This window comes from Wolffia australiana, chromosome 3, assembly GCF_029677425.1.
Source record: "Wolffia australiana isolate 7733 chromosome 3, ASM2967742v1".
NCBI lineage: Eukaryota > Viridiplantae > Streptophyta > Magnoliopsida > Alismatales > Araceae > Wolffia > Wolffia australiana.
In genome coordinates this window covers 1,040,955-1,060,431 of record NC_135837.1, presented here as the reverse complement: position 1 = coordinate 1,060,431, position 19,477 = coordinate 1,040,955, and the positions used below count along the sequence as shown (strand labels likewise).

The 19,477-nt window shown below is 41.1% G+C and overlaps 1 protein-coding gene across 1 annotated transcript; it reads right to left on the bottom strand.

The window, feature by feature from the left end:
* Positions 1-1,697: 1,697 nt before the first annotated feature.
* LOC144701463 (palmitoyl-acyl carrier protein thioesterase, chloroplastic-like) lies at positions 1,698-5,316 on the bottom strand. Its single transcript, XM_078573270.1, has 7 exons — positions 4,850-5,316; positions 4,208-4,609; positions 3,939-4,072; positions 3,712-3,825; positions 2,506-2,677; positions 2,194-2,262; positions 1,698-2,034 (listed from the first exon to the last, which is right to left on the bottom strand). The coding sequence occupies exons 2-7, from the start codon at positions 4,589-4,591 to the stop codon at positions 1,783-1,785; spliced, it is 1,125 nt and encodes a 374-aa protein (XP_078429396.1). The 5' UTR covers positions 4,592-4,609; positions 4,850-5,316; the 3' UTR covers positions 1,698-1,782.
* Positions 5,317-19,477: the final 14,161 nt, after the last annotated feature.

The window sequence follows — 19,477 nt, the reverse complement described above, 5'->3', positions numbered from 1 at the left end:
GTTTTTAAATTTTGAATAGATCTTTTGTTCTTAATTATTCCTTACGTAGAAAATTATTGCGAGTTTTAAAACACTACGAAATAATTGTGGATACAGAGTGAGAGAACAAGAGATCTAGAGATATTGAGTGCCATAGAACAATGGATTGAAAGGTTGATGGAAATATAGATAAGAGAATGAGAGATTGAGTGGGATACAGTTCCAGAGACACTCTCTCAATCTTTTTCTCTCTCACACTCTCTCCCTCTCTCACTCTTTCTTCCCATCTCACCCTTAACCTCAATAATTCATTTTTTTCCATCCTCTTACTATATTATTCAAACCACCTGTCTCACTGTAACATTCCGTCTTACTCTTTCATTCTGTTATTCTCTCATTCTTTCCCTCTTTCTCACTCCGTTTTTCTTTCTTGCCCTCTGACTCTCTCATTCTTTCTCATCCTCTCACTTCGTTATTCTGTATTGTTCTCTAACTCTCTCATTAATTCTCACTCTCTCACTCATTCTTTCTTGCTCTCTAACTCTTTCAATCCTTCTCACTTTTCTCACTCTGTGTTTTCTTTCTTGCTCTCTAACTCTCTCATTCGTTCTCTCACTCTCACTACGTTCTTCTTGCTTGCTCTTTAATTCTCTCATTCATTCTCACATTCCAAATTTCTCACTCTTTCACACTCTCACTCTCCAATTATCTAACTCTCTCCCTCTCACACTCTCATTTTATCACTCTCTCACTCTTTCAATCTCTCACTTTCTTACTTTCTGAAACACACACTCTCTCTTACTCTCTCACTTTCTGACTCTCTTTCTCTCTTACGCTCTCAATTGCCCTCTCTCATTCCCAATCTCTCCCTCTGCCACTCTCTCATTCTCTCAATCATTCTTACACTCACACTGTCTCCCTCTTTAACTCTCTCCCTCCCTCTCTCTCACATTCTCTCGCTCTTCTCACTTTCATGTCGCTTTCTCTCCATCTCTTCCTCCCTCATTCTCTCATTTTCTCAATATATCTCTCTCTCACACCATCTCTCTTCTCATTTTATTATTCAGATCGAGAAACGGAACCTGCTACGAATCAATAAAGTTGAGTAAAGCCGAGGTATTCTTGGGTTCTATTCAATTTTATAATCTTTCCTTTGACGTATGATTTATGCTTCTAGTGAAGAATAAATGATTTACACTATATGGATGAGTATGAAGGGCACCCAGAAATGATTTACACTTCTAGTCAACTGTAACTTTGACTAGTCAAGCTGAGCGAAATGATACTGGACTGAGATCTAGACCGAACTTCAGGTCTAGGTTTATGTTTTTGCTAAAATCATACCGCGCCCTTCCCTTCTTGTACTGTAGTGTTCTCAAAATAGAAACTCAGAGATGTAGTTGAATTACAATAAAAGAATACAATAATGATCCCCAGCTTTCACTCTTTCCCTCAATTTTATTTACTCCCATGGATCCAAACCCTTCAAAGAATATTTACAAGCAGAAATCCATAAATGTCGGCGACTCAAGCATAGTCACCAGAGTAACAATGGCTAGTCAACCTGATCCAATTGGTAACAGACTGAGATCAAGACTGGGCTGAACTTCAGGTCTAGGTTTAGTTTTTTACTAAAACCATACCACACCCTTCCTTTCTTGTACTGTAGTGTTTGCAGGATAAAAACTCCGAGATCTAGTAATAAATATGTTGTTTAAATTGCAATAAAAAGAATACAATAATGATTTTATTTCCTCCCATGGATCTTACCCCTTAAAAGAATATTGACTGCTGGGCAACTACTCAAGCGAATTCACCGGTGTTTGCTGAGTTGGCGAGAGGTCTTGACCGCCACGTCGTCCTACCCCGGACGAGCTCCGGGCCACTCTCGAGCCGGAGAAGGTGGCTGCACTCCACGTCATCGTCCGCGTCAGCGTCGACGTGGCCTTCGATTGTAGTGAGAGATCGAACCTCTTCACCCTTCTGACATTCTTTCCGATACTCCATCACCAGGCCGACCAGCACACGACTCTCCATGATCGACGCGGGGACGCTCTGTACATGTATTTAAACAGATCAATGTCATGATACTAAGTTTTTGTAAAAATATTTTTATATTTCAATGTCATCATAGTAAGTTTCCGATGAGAAGAATGATATATATATATATATATATATATCAAGGGGGAGAGAAGAGAAAAAGTTGGTCGTTACATTCAGGAGCCAGTGGATGTATTTCACGTTGTTTACATGCTGGTTGCAGTCAAGGTCTGTCCAGCGGGCCTGAAATACCAACAGAGATGAATGGGTGGACGATAAAATAGATATATTGTTACTTCGGTAGGGAGAGAGATAGATAGATAGATAGATAGATAGATAGATAGATAGATAGATAGATAGATAGATAGATAGATAGATAGATAGATAGATAGATAGATAGACAGATAGATAGATAGATAGATAGATAGATAGATAGATAGATAGATAGATAGACAGATAGATAGATAGATAGGTGAATGTTCTTACCTTTAAACCTGTGAGAACGTTAGTTGATTCCTCTTCGTCGATCTTCGATAGCTTCTTGTTGTCGTCTGGCATAATGGATTCTCTTTCGAAGAAGAATGGCGTTATTTCTGCTTTGACCTCTTCAGGCATTTTAGACAGTCTCCTTGTGTGCCTGTTCATCATTACCAACGTGCTGCATCCCCGACCAAAAGAGTAAGAATAACAGGTGTATTCGTGTGAGAGAGAGACAGATAGAAGAAATAATTTTTTTCTTTAAGGAAGATAGATTGAAAGCGTAGAAGAAGAAGAAAACAAAGTAATTTCTCATATCAAGGAAGAGAAACACATAAAATAAGAAAAAAATCATTTGTAAAACTCAGAGGGACAGAGAGAAAGAGGAGGAGGAAGAAGAAATAATTTACCATCCTAGGAGGGAGAGAAAGAGAAGAAGAAGAAGAAATAACTTACCATCTCAGGAGGGAGAGAAGAAGAAGAAGAGGAAGAGGAGGAAGAAGAAGAGAGAGAGAGAGAAGAAGAAGAAGAAGAAGAAGAAGAAGAAGAAGAGAAAGATGAGGAAGAAGTAAGAGCGAGAAAAAGAAGAAGCAGAAGAAGAAGAAGAAGCAGAAGAGGAAGAAGAGGAAAAAAAAGAAGAAGAAGAGAGAGAGAAGAGAGAGAGAGAGAGGAGAGAGGGAGAGGAGAAGAAAAGAAGACAGAGGAGAGAGAAGAAGAAGAGAGAGAGAAAAGAAGAGGAGCGAGAGAGAAGAAGAATAGAGGAGAAGAAAAGAAGAATTAGAGAGAGAGAGAGAAAAAGAAGAAGAATAAGCGAGAGAGAGAGAAGAACAGGGATAAGAGAGAGAGAAAAATAAGAATAAAAATAAGAGAGTGAGAGAGAAGAAGAAGAAGAATAAGAGAGGAGAAGAAGAATAATAATAATAATAAGAGAGAAGTAGAAGAAGAAGAATAAAAGAGGAGAATAATAATAATAATAATAATAATAATAATAATAATAAGAGAGAGAGAAGTAGAAGAAGATGAATAAGAGAGGAGAATAATAATAATAATAGTAATAAGAGAGAGAGATAACTAGTAGAAGAAGAAGAATAAGAGAGAGAGGAGGAGGAGAAGAAGAGAGAAAGATAAGAGAGAAAGAGAGGAGAGAAAGAGAAAGAGACAGAAGGAGAGAGAGATAGAAGAGGAAGAACAAGAAGAACATGAAGAAGCCATCACCTTGACGCACTGGCAATGGCTCTGCCTGTGCGAGCGTCCCGAAAATACCACTCTCGCCGCATTCCATGCTTTCCGGCGGAGGACACCCAACTGTCTATTTCCACAACATCCTCCCTGACAAAACACCGGCTACCATTAACTTTAATCAAAGCAACACCCGAAATTCCAAGATCAGAAAAAAAAAAAATCAATCGCACAAAAACTCCAACATTGAAAACTCAACTCACCAAACTGGGTAACGTTCCACGACCACCTGAAGCTTCGCCACAACCCAGACGAGCCCTCTCTTGCTCATTTCTTGCGTTACTCCAAACCCATCGTGTAACACGCCGGTAACTCTTGCGTGGTTCAACGATGTCTCCTGAACAAATAAAAAACCAAAAAAAAATCATGGGCTACCACCTTGGAAGTCCTCTCCTTACACCCACTTAAGAAAAACTTCAAATTTAAAAATAAGAGTTATCGGCGTTCAATCATTGTTCAGAATATCGCCTACCTGTAAATGGTTCATCACCGTCACCATTGAACATGTTTTATCAGCTCCAACTTCGTATGATCTGATGGAGAAGCTCTGCCTGAAGATTAATCCCCCATGAACGAGCTCGCCCCCGTCAAACGCATACGCTGGCTCTTCCTTGATTTGTCTGCTAGTTTCCAATAACATTGGATTGATTCCCACAGAAACTAAGGACAGAAAGCCATCCTCAACGGTTAGAGAGCCAGTCTTCAGACTGTTCTTGCTTCCGTTGATTTCTTGAGCAGATTGCAAGCCGGCCTTAACGCGCATTCTCCCGGAGAACGACGTGTAACGTTTCGATTTCAGTCCCAGTTTCGTAGATTTAACGCAGACCTCTCCGGCAAGAACAGCGGCGGCGGCCATGGCTTGATAATAAAGCAGCTGATCAAGAAAACAGTAGTTAATACAGATTTTAATATGGACAAGAATCAATGGAATCTGGTTTATGATTTTTATCAGAGCACTAACGCCAGATTAATCCCGTATGTAAGTAGTTTAAACGAGGTGATCTATCGTTTAAATAGATAAATACGGATAAGGGAAATGACGACAGATTAAACGTTCGTCTACTCCAACCATTGATGGGGCTGATGAAATAAATACTAGGGAATTAAAACTCACCGTTTGAAGTTCTTGTTGCTTTTCTCCAACTTCTCAAGTGGAAACGATATTAACAAGAGGTGAGGAACAAGAAGAAGAATGCTGCGTTCTGCTGAGTGCAGATCAAGAACACCGGGCAGGGCATAAATATAGCTCTTGATACCATAACAATTATGGTATAATTTATTTATTCCCAGACTCGCCGCAGTCATCACACGATCTTGAATCTTGAGTCGGAGAAGTTAGTCTAACAAGGATTGCACTTGTTCTAAATTGTACGTCCGGAAACCAACGGCTGTCGTCCTTTTCTATGTTTGTAATTCTTAAATATTCTACAGTGGCGGCAAAAACAACGAGCTATACGCTCCTAGTTTTGGTTTTTGTTACAAATTTCATACCGCTCGTAGTCAAAATAAGAGTTCCATGGTCGAATATCTCACGACTCTGTGACTCGTGGCAATAATCGATTGAACAAAAGTCGACGTATCACGGCTCTAGCAGCGAAACTAAGGTGGGCCAGATGATTTGAACCTGTTAAGTCTAAAAAAAATACGTATTTGTCTTCAGGCAGATTTTTTTGAAGGTTGAGCCTGATAACCTCACCGACAAAAGATTAGGAATAATTTAAGGATAATATATTTGACTAAAATTTCTTCATATGCCTATGTGCGCACTATTTTAAACCTTATTTGAGTACATTGAGTTAGTGTGTTCAGTGCACGGTATAATTCATTTTGCACATATATATTATGTATATATATATATATGAGCTGATCGTTTTTAAGCTAGAGTTTTACTTTTATTGACTCGAGTTTGGATGTCTTATTTGAACCTGTTGTGTCTCAAAAAAAGACGTATTTGTTTGAAGACTGTTTTTAGAAGGTTGAGCCTGATAACATCTCCCATCATATTTTTGTGTTTAGCCATTTCTGAGTTAATCAATACAAGTTATAATACCTTGTAGAATGAATATTACATGACATGGACGACGATTCGGGATTCATGTAATGAAAACGAAGATAAATTAGATTAAACTAAAATGATGCAGCAGATGAATAATTAACAGATACAATAATTGATGATCTAAGATTCGAGGGTGGAGTCAAAGTCTATTGGAAGAAAACCCGTATTTTAGAAGTGATCATCTAATAGAATGTATATCAAATTGATCAAACGAGGAATTTCAACACAATATAACAAATTGAAAAATCTGATAGTGTTCCAATAAATGGACTTATAATTAGGGAAGGACACGGTCTGGTCTCGGTCTGGTTTACCGGAAAGCTAAACCTAGACCTGAAGTTCGGTCCGGTCTCGGTCTCGGTCCGGGCTCGGTCGGGTCAGGTCTTCGGTCGGTCATGTTGACTAGTCAATGTTAAGTTGACTTGGTCATCTCACTGGCATCTAATGTCACCTCTGGTGCTGAAGCAGTGTTGAATAATGAGAGAGAGAGAGGGGGAGAATGAAAGAGTGTGAGAATAAGAGAGGGAGTGACACTGAGATAGTGCAAAGGCAAAGAGAAAACCACAGGAAGAGAGAGAGAGAGAGAGAGAGAGAGAGAGAGAGAGAGAGGGAGGAGGAGAGTGAGAGATGGAGAGGGGGGGGACGAGAGGGGGGGAGGCTGAGAGGGAGGGAGGGGGGGGAGGGGGGGGGGGGGCGGGCGAGAGGGAGGGGGTTCAGGAGAGAGAGATTGAGAGAGGGAGAGAGTGTGAGAGAGCATGAGAGAGGAGAGCAAAAGAGAGGCGAGAGAGAGAGAGGACTAGAGGAGAGAGGCGTAGAAGAAGAGCAGGAGAGGGTGACAGAGAAAGGGAGAGACGGAGTGACAGAGAGCGGGAGACAGAACGAGAGGAAGAGCAGGAGAGAGAGAGAGAGAAAAGGGGAGAGAGAGGGAGAGAGAGGGATGTTAAAGTCAAGAATGCAGACACCTTGGCGGTAACGTGTTCTCCTGGTAACCATGAGCATAGGGCGAAGGAAGACACAACGACGCCAACGGGCCTGACCAGCCATCATCGTCAGCAACTTCGAAGACACAAACTAAATACACGCGCGCCTTCCCCATGTTTAAGAAATCATGACTTAACCTAACCACGGTTGAGATAACCTAACCATGGTTAGGTGAAGGTCTCCTCTGTAATCTATAAATACACATACGATGTACTGAACAACCATCCTTCTCCTTTCTATTATTTCCATCAAGTTTGTTTTTGTCTTCTCGTGTGAAGTTCTTCCTTTCTGTCTCTAAGGGTGTAACCCTAAAGTTTATCATAGTATCAGAGCGTGTGGTGGAATCGATGGATCAGGAGCTCCTCGGAGAAGAAGGTATCTCTGAAGCGTCGTCCACAGACCCACAGTCTGCTCCGAGAAAAGTCGTCACTCTAAAGGCTCCTTCCATGATACCACCCAATGTGGTTACATCGTTCAAACTGTCGAAAGACAACTACGACTGAATCTTAAAATACCATCGATTACTAACACACATTACAGATGCCCCACCTCTTGAGGCACGAGATCCCGAAGATGAATGGTGGGATCGTGACCAAAATGTCATGGGGTTTGTTTTGTCGTCTATGACTGAATCAGTCATCGGTTGCGTCACCGAAGCATGAACAGCCAAAGCAGCATGGGATATTGTGGCAGAAAACTTGGCATCTTCATCCGAAGCCTGCATCCAAGAATTATTGGGGAGACTGCACACCCAACTCAAAGGTAATCATACGTTCGAAGAATACATTACAAAGTTTCGCGTCATCAACAGTGCACTAGCCGCCTCTGTGGAAAAAATGGATCAACGAACACTAACCCAAGCCCTACTCAGAGGATTGGGGCCTCAGTATGCACCAACCATTACAACAGAGCTAGTGCACATCTAATGTCTCTTGAGACAGTAATCTCTCATCTGAGAGATCATGACTCTATGCTTGTTCGTCATCAAGCCCACAAGGAGCCTGAGTTCCCACCAATGGCAAATCAAGCTCAAGCAACCACAATCGGCAACAACATCCAAAGAAAAGCTAGAACTGACAACAATCGAGATCGTGGTGGTTTTGGCAGGAATGACAGTCGAGGATGGGGAAGACACAACAATCAAAGTCGACAAGCTCTGAGAAATTCCGAGAAAGAAGAAGGGGCGAGTTTATGAGCGAAAAAACTGATATTACGCAATTGTTACTGTCCATCTTGATCAGCCGAGTGAGTGAGCGTTTAGGCGCTTAGCGAGCATGCAGATTTAAGTATTTAACTGTATTCTACTTCTTGGGGTTATTTATTCCGTGACCTCTGACAGATGCACAAAGGTTATGAAAGAACTTCATATATACCTTGACAACTCAATCCAGAAACAAGATCAGACGTTATTCCGGTTCGTCTCCATTTTCGTGAAACTATTAGTCCACCCCGGTGAAATGCGGTTCCGACGTGCCTAGAGGCCAGAGGCGAATCCATTCACGCTCGTTGCGCCTCACTTCTTCATTCGCTTTGCCCCTTCAGAACCGTCAGACTTCGTACCATGCATCACCTTCGGTGATTAGAATCGCAAACCAACAACTCCATAGAGAGGCGGCTGCGGTGGGAGGAGGCTTTGAAGTCAGACTGGAGGGCCCCCATTTTGGAATATAGGTGTCCGAGAATGGAACTGAGGTTATGGGAGTAAGTGGAGTTGGGCAGCGTTCAATTTCTATAAGGGATAGATACTTCTTCCCGGCGGTATCATTGATCGCCCGCTATCTGGCTGAGAAAAAGGTGGTCCAGAAGCTTGCGTTCTTGAAGAACGATCAGATCTTTCGTTTTGATTGACAAAATTTGGACCTAGCGAAAAGGATCACTTTTTAAATTCAAACCCCAATCTGCTCTCGCTTGCTGCTACTGACGGGGTCTCGGTTGATTTCCTGGGCGGAGAATCTTCGGATTCAGACGCGACTGATGGAGCTATGAGCAGGAGCAAGAACTGGTCATCGAGCACTAGAATGTTATGATCGATATAATCGGTCATTCATACCACAAGATCCTCGCACGAATCAGCAATTCTTCACTGGCAACATAAGCAACTACAACCGTCAAGCAAATCAATTTGAGCAACATCGTCCACCTCCTCCACAAGCCTACAGCACTACTTCCTCTGTATCTCCATCATCCTCGTACTGGTACCCAGACAGTGGGGCAACCCATCATGTTGCGGCCGATCCCAACCTGCTGATCGATCCACAAGTATACACCGCAATGAAAAACTCTTTATCGGAGATGGATCAGGTTTGCACATTCTTACTTCTAGGCATGCATCCTTACAAAGTTTGTCTAGACCACTAACTCATTAAAACATCCTGCATGTACCGTCAATCACCCGGAATTTATTATCTGTTAGACAATTTACTAATGATAATAACATTTACATTGAGTTTCATCCTGATCAATGTCTGGTTAAGGATCGCCGTACCGGCCAGGTACTTCTCAAGGGACGCACTGAAGCGAGAATGTATCGTCTAGACACTACAAGTCAACCGCAAGCATATGTCGGGGAATGCAGAACAACAGATCAATGGCACGAACTCCTTGGTCAAACTTCTTTTAAAATTTTGCGCACAATGATTTCTCGTTTTGGATTGCTGTCCAGTCAAGTACCAAAATCTTATGTTTGTTCATCATGCGCTTTATCTAAAACGCACAAATTACCCTTCTCTTTATCTCTTTCTAAAACCGTTAAACCCGTACAGCTTATCCACTCAGACTTATGGCGTCCAGCTCCAGTTAAGTCACATTTAAATTTTCATTATTATGTTTTTTTTATTGACGACTATTGTAGGTACACATGGCTCTATCCGTTGAAATCAAAAAGTGATGTTTTCAATATTTTTCTTCAATTTCAATCGTTCGTTGAATGTCGGTTTTCCACAAAAATCCTCTCCTTCCAATCTGATTGGGGAGGAGAATTCCAAGCACTTCATAAATATTTCAAAGATTACGGCATTCATCATCGAGTATCCTGTCCGCACACGCCTCAGCAGAACAGAACGCTGAGCGCAAGCACCGTCACATCATCGAGACGGGTTTGACACTACTCAACCATGCTTCTCTTCCACAAACTTACTGGGATGAACCAGCTGCCACCGCAACTTATCTCATCAACCGCATGCCGTCGCCAGTCTTAGAGCACCAATCTCCTTACGAACGACTTTTTCAAGGTATGTGATAACACCGTAAATTCGGTCTTTATTTCATGCTATTAGCCCAATTTTATGCATTTAAAGAGCTTAAAATGGGGTTGTTATCATCCATTTACATGAAAAAAGCTATTTTCAAGTGATTTCTAATTTTTCCCTAATTTTCTGTTAATTCTATGAATTTTAAGGGATTTATTTGAGCTTGAAATAATTACTTTTGAATGAAAATGGCAAGATTAATATTTGACTTCGAGATTTATCAGTACGGGGATGAATCAGAGAATTTTCTAGGATTTTTTACGATTTTTTAGGATTTTTCTGAGATTTATTTGAAGAGGAAATGCATATTTCTAAGAAAAAAGGTATATTTATAAGGAAACAAATGAGTATTAAGATAATTTTGAACTTTAGGCGTTTATTGTAAATTTTTGTTGCAATTATACCCTCAAAACAGCTCTCGGTCGTGGTTGCAGGTGTAAAGATGTTATTTAAAATTTTCTAGGGTTTTATTGCAAATGATTTAATATTTGTTTTAATATTTTTTGGAAAAAAACAGGAGGAGAGAGAATGCGCAAAGGGCATATACACAAATATTTTTTGGGCAGCGTCCATCCGTAATTGCTTGTTTTAAAATGGGTTTTGCCGCAAAAAGGCCAAAGAGTTTTCGCGTGTCGACGTGGCGTCATGGTGGCCGTTGGCTGAGAATCCGACGGCGCTTGAGGAGGGGTCGGCGCCGGGAGGTAAGTTCACCGCCCGCGCGGTGCGTATAACGCGCATGCACGGGCGGTGACGTGGCGCTTGCGCATTCGCCCGCGTGGCGAGAAAGGCATGCGCCACGTGCGTGTTATATTTATACTCCTGATTTGTTTTACCTTTTTTCTGTCTATTTTTATTTTTCGCTAGGGGGTACGTAGCGCAACGAGAAGGCACCCGCCTGAAGAAGTTGAAACGTCCCCGCCAATGAAAAGACGACACCTCAGCGAGCGGTTAGAAGAAGAAAAAAAATGATTTAATCCAATGGCTAATATTGGTTTAAATTCATTTATTCATAACTTTTGATCCATAAGTCTGATTGAGATGAATTTTTTATAGATTTGCTCGTCTTGATCCCCTCCTTCTATCTATATGTTGGATTATTGAGATCAAGCCTGCATTGATAGATAAATTTTAATTACTCATTAGGGGTAAAATGGTAATTTTTGCCATTTTACATAGGTATAAAAGCCGAATTTCGAGAGGAGGGGGTCATTCTTGATGGTTCTCTATCACAGCTGCAAGACAGAGAGGAGCCCCAGCCTGGATCAACATGTTTGGTACATTTCCCTTCTTTGTATTTGAATTTTGGTGCATTTTGAATGAAATTAGTTTGATTTCTTGATTGTTCTTCTTGATTCTGGTCTGAAACTCTAAATCGCTTGGCTTGAGCGGCATGTACAATCCCTGATTAGGATTGAGAGGAGAAATTGAGAGATTTAACTAGGTATTCAACTGCATGCCCAAAGAAAACTCTAAAAAAAACTTTGAATTCTAGGGTATTAAAACTTTGTTTTTTTTTATTTTTATTATCTAATATTGTAGTCAGTTCTGAATTATCAATTCTACAAAAACAAACAAACCAAATCAAAACTTTCTTCTTAAATCCCTCTAAAGTGAATTCCTTGATCCTCTCATATAGATCAATTAATTCAACTTAGAGTTCCCTAAATTCTTCTTCTCTTCCCATCTCTTCTACCTCCCTCTCTAAATTCCCTTTTCTAATTAGGTTAAATTGATCTTCATTGAAGATCAAGTTAGTCCTAATTATTAAAAAAATCATCAAATTGAACTCCTTACTAGCCTCCCTTGGACGATACCTTCACTCATCATTGTGCATCTTAAGTGAGGTTTTAGAAATTTTATTGTATAAGCTAAAATTGACAACGACAAAGGTTAAAATTGCATAAATTTTATCCCTATTTTTGGCTTATCAGTATGCCCGACTTAATGTTTCTCAAAACATTTGGTTGTCTCTGTTTTCCCAATTTGCAAGCATATGCACCCAACAAGTTAGCAGCAAGATCAGACCGCTGCCTCTTTTTGGGATATAGTGCACATCATCACGGGTACAAATGTCTCTCTCTCACCTCTGGTAAGATTTACATTTCTCGCAATATTATCTTTGATAAAATTACTTTTCCATATAAACAATCTCAATTGTCATCGACACTCCGTTCTGTCCAAAATCCTTCACCTCAGTTAGCATGCACACACCCTGTTTCAACCTTTTAGCATTTATCATCGTCTCTCAGTTCTGTCGAGACCAACCAACCACCAATTTTGCCCACCATCTCTCCACCTCAATCACCTATATTACCTTCACCCACGGCCTCTTCGAATCAACCTACGTCTCATTCAACCGCTTCCGAACGCTCGCATTCTAAACCATCGTCCTCCAACACCAATAACTCTACATCATACTCTGCATCGCCACACTTCCGCTCTCTCAGTTCCATTTACCGCCAAACTAGTCATCTTGCCACTACTGCTCATCCCGCTACCTGTTTCACTGCCTCTACTCAACTCCGCGAACCTCAAACCTACACGCAAGCATTGCAGCACCCTTCTTGGCGAAAGGCTATGCTCTCCGAATACCAAGCTCTCGTTCGTAACCACACTTGGGTCCTTGTACCTGCTCCTGATGCCCGCTCCTCCATCCTCGGATGTAAATGGATCTTTCGTCTTAAAATGCACCCTGATGGCACCGTTGAACGCTACAAGGCACGCCTTGTTGCTCAAGGCTATCACCAGACTACGCGCATCAACTTCAATGAAACTTTCAGCCCCGTCATCAAGGTAACATCTATCCGATTATTACTATCTATTGTTGTGTCTCGCCGCTGGCATATTCATCAATAAGACGTCTCGAACGCATTTCTACATGGGGATTTACATGAAACAGTGTATATACGCCAACCACTGGGATTTCAACATCCCATGTTTCCCGATCATGTTTTTCTTCTTAAGAAATCACTTTACGGTTTAAAACAGGCCCCGAGAGCCTGGTTTCTCAAGTTATCCCAATATCTCATCAGTCTTGGTTTCACTGGCTCACGCACTGACTCATATTTGTTTTTTAAGATCACTCCTTCGACCTCGCTTTATCTCCTGATCTATATTGATGACTTTCTCATAATTGGCTCGGATCGACGGGGTGTATCTGATCTTCTTTCTCGTCTTCATAAAGTTTTTGCCATTCGTGATCTTGGTCCTGCCAGCCACTTTCTCGGCATTCAACTCCTCTCTCATCCCCAAGGATTATTTCTCTCGCAAACGTATTATATCCATACAATTCTAAACCGGGCCAACATGCTAACATGCAACCCCACCGTCACTCCGGCACCAACGTCTCTCATGACCCACACAACCGACACATGAGATGCCACATTGTACCGTCAAATTGTTGGGTCTTTACAATATCTCACTCTATCCCGTCCTGACATTTGTTTTGCTATCAACAGAGCCTGTCAACATATGCAATCCGCAACCCATGCATTGGAAGGCAGTAAAACACTTACTCCGCTATCTTAAAGGAACTCAACATCTAGGACTCATCTTTTATCGGTATTCTAATTCTTCACTAAGTTTATTTAGTGATGCTGATTGGGCAGGAGACACCGACGATCATCGGTCTATGAGCGGATACTTAATATATCTCGGCAAGAACTTGATCTCCTGGAACTCCAAAAAGCAAGCCGCCTTTCAAGATCAAGCACAGAAGCAGAATACAAGTCAATGGCCAATGTCACCTCTGAATTCATATGGATCCAATCCCTTATGAATGAGTTACAGTTAAAAATTGAACAGACCCCATTTTTATGGTGTGACAACCTGGGAGCAACGTACCTTGCTAAAAATCCTGTTTTCCATGCAAGAACCAAGCACACTGAGATTGATTTCCATTTTTTTCATGAACGGGTAGCAAACGATCAACTGAAGATCATGTTTACCTCCAGTCAAAATCAACCGGCTGGTATCCTCACCAAGAACCTGGCAAAGCAGCCCTTTCTGCGACTTCGACCCAAGCTCAATCTTGTTCCGCACATGAGCTTGACGGGGGATGTTAAAGTCAATAACGCAGACACCTTGGCGGTAACGTGTTCTCCTTGTCATCATGAAGATACGGCGAAGGAAGACACGAAGACTCCAACGGGCCTCACAGGCCATCATCGTCAATAACTTCCAAGACACGCGCCTTCCCCATGTCTAAGCAATCATGACTTAACCTAACCACGATTGAGTTAACCTTACCATGGTTAGGTTAAGGTTTACTCTCTTAGTCTATAAATACACATACGATGTACTGAACAACCATCCTTCTCCTTTCTATTATTTCCATCAAGTTTGTTTTTGTCTTCTCGTGTGAAGTTCTTCCTTTCTGTCTATAAGGGTGTAACCTTAAAGTTTATCAGGGGAGAGAGAGGGCCTTGAGAGAGAGGAGTGGGAGAGCAGGAGAGAGGGTGAGAGAGAGAGAGGGAGAGAGGAAGAGAGGGAGAAGGAGAGATGGCCGTGAGAGGGAGGAGGAGAGGGAGAGGAGGGGAGAGGGGGAGAGAGAGAGAGAGGGAGAGAGGAAGAGAGGGCGAGAGAGAGATGGCCTTGAGAGAGAGGGAGAGAGGAGGAGAGGGAGCGGGAGAGAGGGAGACAGGAGGAGAGGGAGAGCGGGAGATAGGGTGAGAGAGAGGGAGAGAACAAGATAGAGAGAGGTGGAGAGGGAGAGCGGGAGAGAGGGTGAGAGAGAGAGAGGGAGAGAACAAGATAGAGAGAGGTGGAGATGGAGATCGGGAGAGAGGGTGAGAGAGAGGGAGAGCGGGAGAGAAGGTGAGAGAGAGAGAGAGGGAGAGAATGAGAGAGAGAGAGGAGGAGAGGGAGAGCGGGAGAGAGGGTGAGAGAGAGGGAGAGCGGGATAGAAGGTTAGAGAGAGAGAGGGAGAGAACGACATTGAGAGAGGAGGAGAGGGAGATCGGGAGAGAAGGTGAGAGAGAGGGGGAGAGAACGAGATAGAGAGAGGGATAGAGTGAAAGAAAATGAGTGGAAGAGAATGAGAACGGGAGCAATGGAAAGAGGGAGCGAGGGATGGAGGGCGAATGAGAGAGAGAGAAAGACCGGAAGAGAGAGGGAGAGGGATGGAGAGAGAGAGGAAGAGCGGGTGAAAGAGTGAGGAAGAGAGGAATGAGAGCGGGAGAGAGGGCGAGAGAAAGAGAGGGAGAGAATGAGATAGGGAGACGGATAGAGAGAAAGAAAACGAGAGGGAGAGAGTGAGAACGGGACAGAGGGAGAAAGGGTGGGTGGGAGGGAGGGAGGGAGTGTGAGACTGGAACAGAGGGAGAGAAAGAGCGGGAGAGAGAACGAACGGGAGAGAGTGAGAGAGAACGAGCGGGAGAGAGGGAGAGACAACGACAGAACGAGAAAGAGAGATAGGAGAGAGAACGTGCAGGCGAGAGGGAAAGAGGACGACAGAGAGAGAGAACGAGCGGGAGAGAGGGCGAGAGGACGAAAGAGAGAGAGGGAGAGAGAACAGGGGGAGAGAGGGGGAGAGGGAGAGGGAGCAGGTGAGAGAGTAACGGTCTTCGGTCCGGTTCGATGTGCGAACCGGACCCAGACTGGAAGGTTCGGTCAGCCCAAAAAAGGCTGACCGATGGACCTGTTCGGTCCAGTCTGACCGAACTTCGGTCAGACCGTGTCCTTCCCTACTTATAATTAGAGGAGGTAAAAGTCACTGAACGCTCATTGTCCTCCAAACTTCATCTCACCTCTTCTAGATCTCTCCTTTTTAGGTTAACATCCATTTGATTTAGCCCCTCAGTTCATCTAGTCTAACAAAAATTAACCTATCCTCAATGTCATTTCATTCAAGCTCAAGAGAAAATACGGTTACCATTCATCTACCTAATTTGGTGCTAAGGAGTAGAATTAGTATGTGTTTATTCTGAGCTCATAGTCTATAACCTTAAATTTTTCTCATTGCCTTCTTTATTTTCCTTGAAACATTCCATCTGATTTGGTGTCTGGATCTTATCTTCTATGATTGATATTAAAAACATTTAGAAATACTGACTAATACAATAGATATTTCACTTATGATTTTGAGGTGATCTTTATGTTTTCCTTTCGATTTTTTCATGTTAATTTTTCCTGCTTATTTCTTATTGTTTTCTGTTTTAGTCTTCTTTATCTCTGATATTCCTTTTTTAAGCTTGAATTTTGTGTGATCTTCCTGAAATTCAACTATCAGCACCCAAAAGATAGAAAGAAACTATTGTTACTGTGTTTGTCAGGATAAGAATAAGAAGAGAAGAATAGCCTGAATGAGAGGGGAGTGGGGCGCAGAATTTTGGATGAAGGCCCAGAGTTCAAACCCTTAGATTTTTAATTGCTCTTGGAACATTTAGCCTCCCACCTAGGCACCCTCTTTAGAAAGCTCCAACATTTATACCTGAAACAGACTAAAAGAGAGCAAGAGAACGTAAGAAGATAATTAAAAATGGAGTTTTCTGGGAAAAGGGTTCAAAACGGCAGAAGGGTCCAAAATAATCTGAATGGTTAGAACAATTTTTAGGGCCCAATCTTGATCTGTTCCAAGGGATGACCTGATCCATAGGCAAATTAATTAATGGGTTGTAGATCAGATCAAATATTTAATGAATTTGATCCAAAGGCCCTTCATGCATGATGAGCCCACATATCCAACCATAGAATTGCTTTTTAGACACCAAAAAATGTGGGTAGGGTGGCCCAGTTTACTGGGACCTATCATATTGGGCAAACAGGTTGATCTAATTAATCAGATGTTCAAGCATATCTGATACCTTTTATCCCAGCATTCGTACAAATGGGTTATGTGAAGCTTTAAATTTAATATTTCAAATTATAAATATGAATTCTTCTTATTTATATTTTAAATTTTACTCTAGAGGCAAGTGGAACATGGATGACTATTATGTCGTTCCCACACGTGATCCAACTGAGAAAAGTGTTATATGAGGACCTTGAGATCAAATATAGAATGTTTCTTGCCATTCCATGTGCGCTACTTATTTCTCCAAAACACAAGATCCAACGCATAACCCAAACTGGATTCCCCTCCTTTTTTTATTCTCCTTTGGGGGAGGGATCTAGGGAATTCGATGAATTGAGGATGTTAAGAATTTCTTCATCTTTTAATGCTTGAAAATCAACTCAAATAAGCTATCAAAATCATGAAAACTAAGAAAAAATATTTTAAGCTATCAAGGTCTTCATATCTCATACTTTGTAGTAAAAGCAGGTGAATTGATTAATCGCAATGCTATGCACTATTTTTGCCTTTTAAGCTTTAAAATATGTATTCAGATAAAAATATTTTTGTGAATTAATATAGATAAAATATAATTAAATAATATATTAGGATGAAATATGATAAATAAATGCTATTATGATGGATGTATCCCATTGTCAACAGCATTTTCTACTTTTAGTAGTTTCTGAATATTAAATTTGTCCCTGTCATAATTATTTTAATGTCAAAATTATTTCTCCTTTAGAAATATGTACTATGATACACCTGATAATCATACCTTATCAAATTTTCACTCAATTGTTTGATGACATGTTAATCTTGGTCCTCATTAGTCTTTCAAAATGGTCATCATCCTGGTTCAAATACTAGTTGTCTTAAGAAAAAAAGTAAACCATGATAAATTTTACCGAATTACTCTAAAACCATGAAGAATAAATTTCATAAGTAAAACTTAAAATTTACCGAAAGATATGAAGGTTTTTTTAGAGTTTTTAAATTTTGAATAGATCTTTTGTTCTTAATTATTCCTTACGTAGAAAATTATTGCGAGTTTTAAAACACTCTGAAATAATTGTGGATACAGAGTGAGAGAACAAGAGATCTAGAGATATTGAGTGCCATAGAACAATGGATTGAAAGGTTGATGGAAATATAGATAAGAGAATGAGAGATTGAGTGGGATACAGTTCCAGAGACACTCTCTCAATCTTTTTCTCTCTCACACTCTCTCCCTCTCTCACTCTTTCTTCCCATCTCACCCTTAACCTCAATAATTCATTTTTTTCCATCCTCTTACTATATTATTCAAACCACCTGTCTCACTGTAACATTCCGTCTTACTCTTTCATTCTGTTATTCTCTCATTCTTTCCCTCTTTCTCACTCCGTTTTCTTTCTTGCCCTCTGACTCTCTCATTCTTTCTCATCCTCTCACTTCGTTATTCTGTATTGTTCTCTAACTCTCTCATTAATTCTCACTCTCTCACTCATTCTTTCTTGCTCTCTAACTCTTTCAATCCTTCTCACTTTTCTCACTCTGTGTTTTCTTTCTTGCTCTCTAACTCTCTCATTCGTTCTCTCACTCTCACTACGTTCTTCTTGCTTGCTCTTTAATTCTCTCATTCATTCTCACATTCCAAATTTCTCACTCTTTCACACTCTCACTCTCCAATTATCTAACTCTCTCCCTCTCACACTCTCATTTTATCACTCTCTCACTCTTTCAATCTCTCACTTTCTTACTTTCTGAAACACACACTCTCTCTTACTCTCTCACTTTCTGACTCTCTTTCTCTCTTACGCTCTCAATTGCCCTCTCTCATTCCCAATCTCTCCCTCTGCCACTCTCTCATTCTCTCAATCATTCTTACACTCACACTGTCTCCCTCTTTAACTCTCTCCCTCCCTCTCTCTCACATTCTCTCGCTCTTCTCACTTTCATGTCGCTTTCTCTCCATCTCTTCCTCCCTCATTCTCTCATTTTCTCAATATATCTCTCTCTCACACCATCTCTCTTCTCATTTTATTATTCAGATCGAGAAACGGAACCTGCTACGAATCAATAAAGTTGAGTAAAGCCGAGGTATTCTTGGGTTCTATTCAATTTTATAATCTTTCCTTTGACGTATGATTTATGCTTCTAGTGAAGAATAAATGATTTACACTATATGGATGAGTATGAAGGGCACCCAGAAATGATTTACACTTCTAGTCAACTGTAACTTTGACTAGTCAAGCTGAGCGAAATGATACTGGACTGAGATCTAGACCGAACTTCAGGTCTAGGTTTATGTTTTTGCTAAAATCATACCGCGCCCTTCCCTTCTTGTACTGTAGTGTTCTCAAAATAGAAACTCAGAGATGTAGTTGAATTACAATAAAAAGAATACAATAATGATCCCCAGCTTTCACTCTTTCCCTCAATTTTATTTACTCCCATGGATCCAAACCCTTCAAAGAATATTTACAAGCAGAAATCCATAAATGTCGGCGACTCAAGCATAGTCACCAGAGTAACAATGGCTAGTCAACCTGATCCAATTGGTAACAGACTGAGATCAAGACTGGGCTGAACTTCAGGTCTAGGTTTAGTTTTTTACTAAAACCATACCACACCCTTCCTTTCTTGTACTGTAGTGTTTGCAGGATAAAAACTCCGAGATCTAGTAATAAATATGTTGTTTAA

What these genes read in the sequence shown, in the direction of transcription:
- LOC144701463 (XM_078573270.1), bottom strand. Translation starts at nt 4,591, where the DNA reads ATGGCCGCCGCCGCTGTTCTTGCCGGAGAGGTCTGCGTTAAATCTACG. An exon ending in GTGGAACGTTACCCAGTTTG is followed by an intron (nt 3,826 to 3,938) that starts GTGAGTTGAGTT and finishes GTGTTTTGTCAG; the next exon opens with GGAGGATGTTGTGGAAATAG. An exon ending in ACATCCACTGGCTCCTGAAT is followed by an intron (nt 2,035 to 2,193) that starts GTAACGACCAAC and finishes ATACATGTACAG; the next exon opens with AGCGTCCCCGCGTCGATCAT.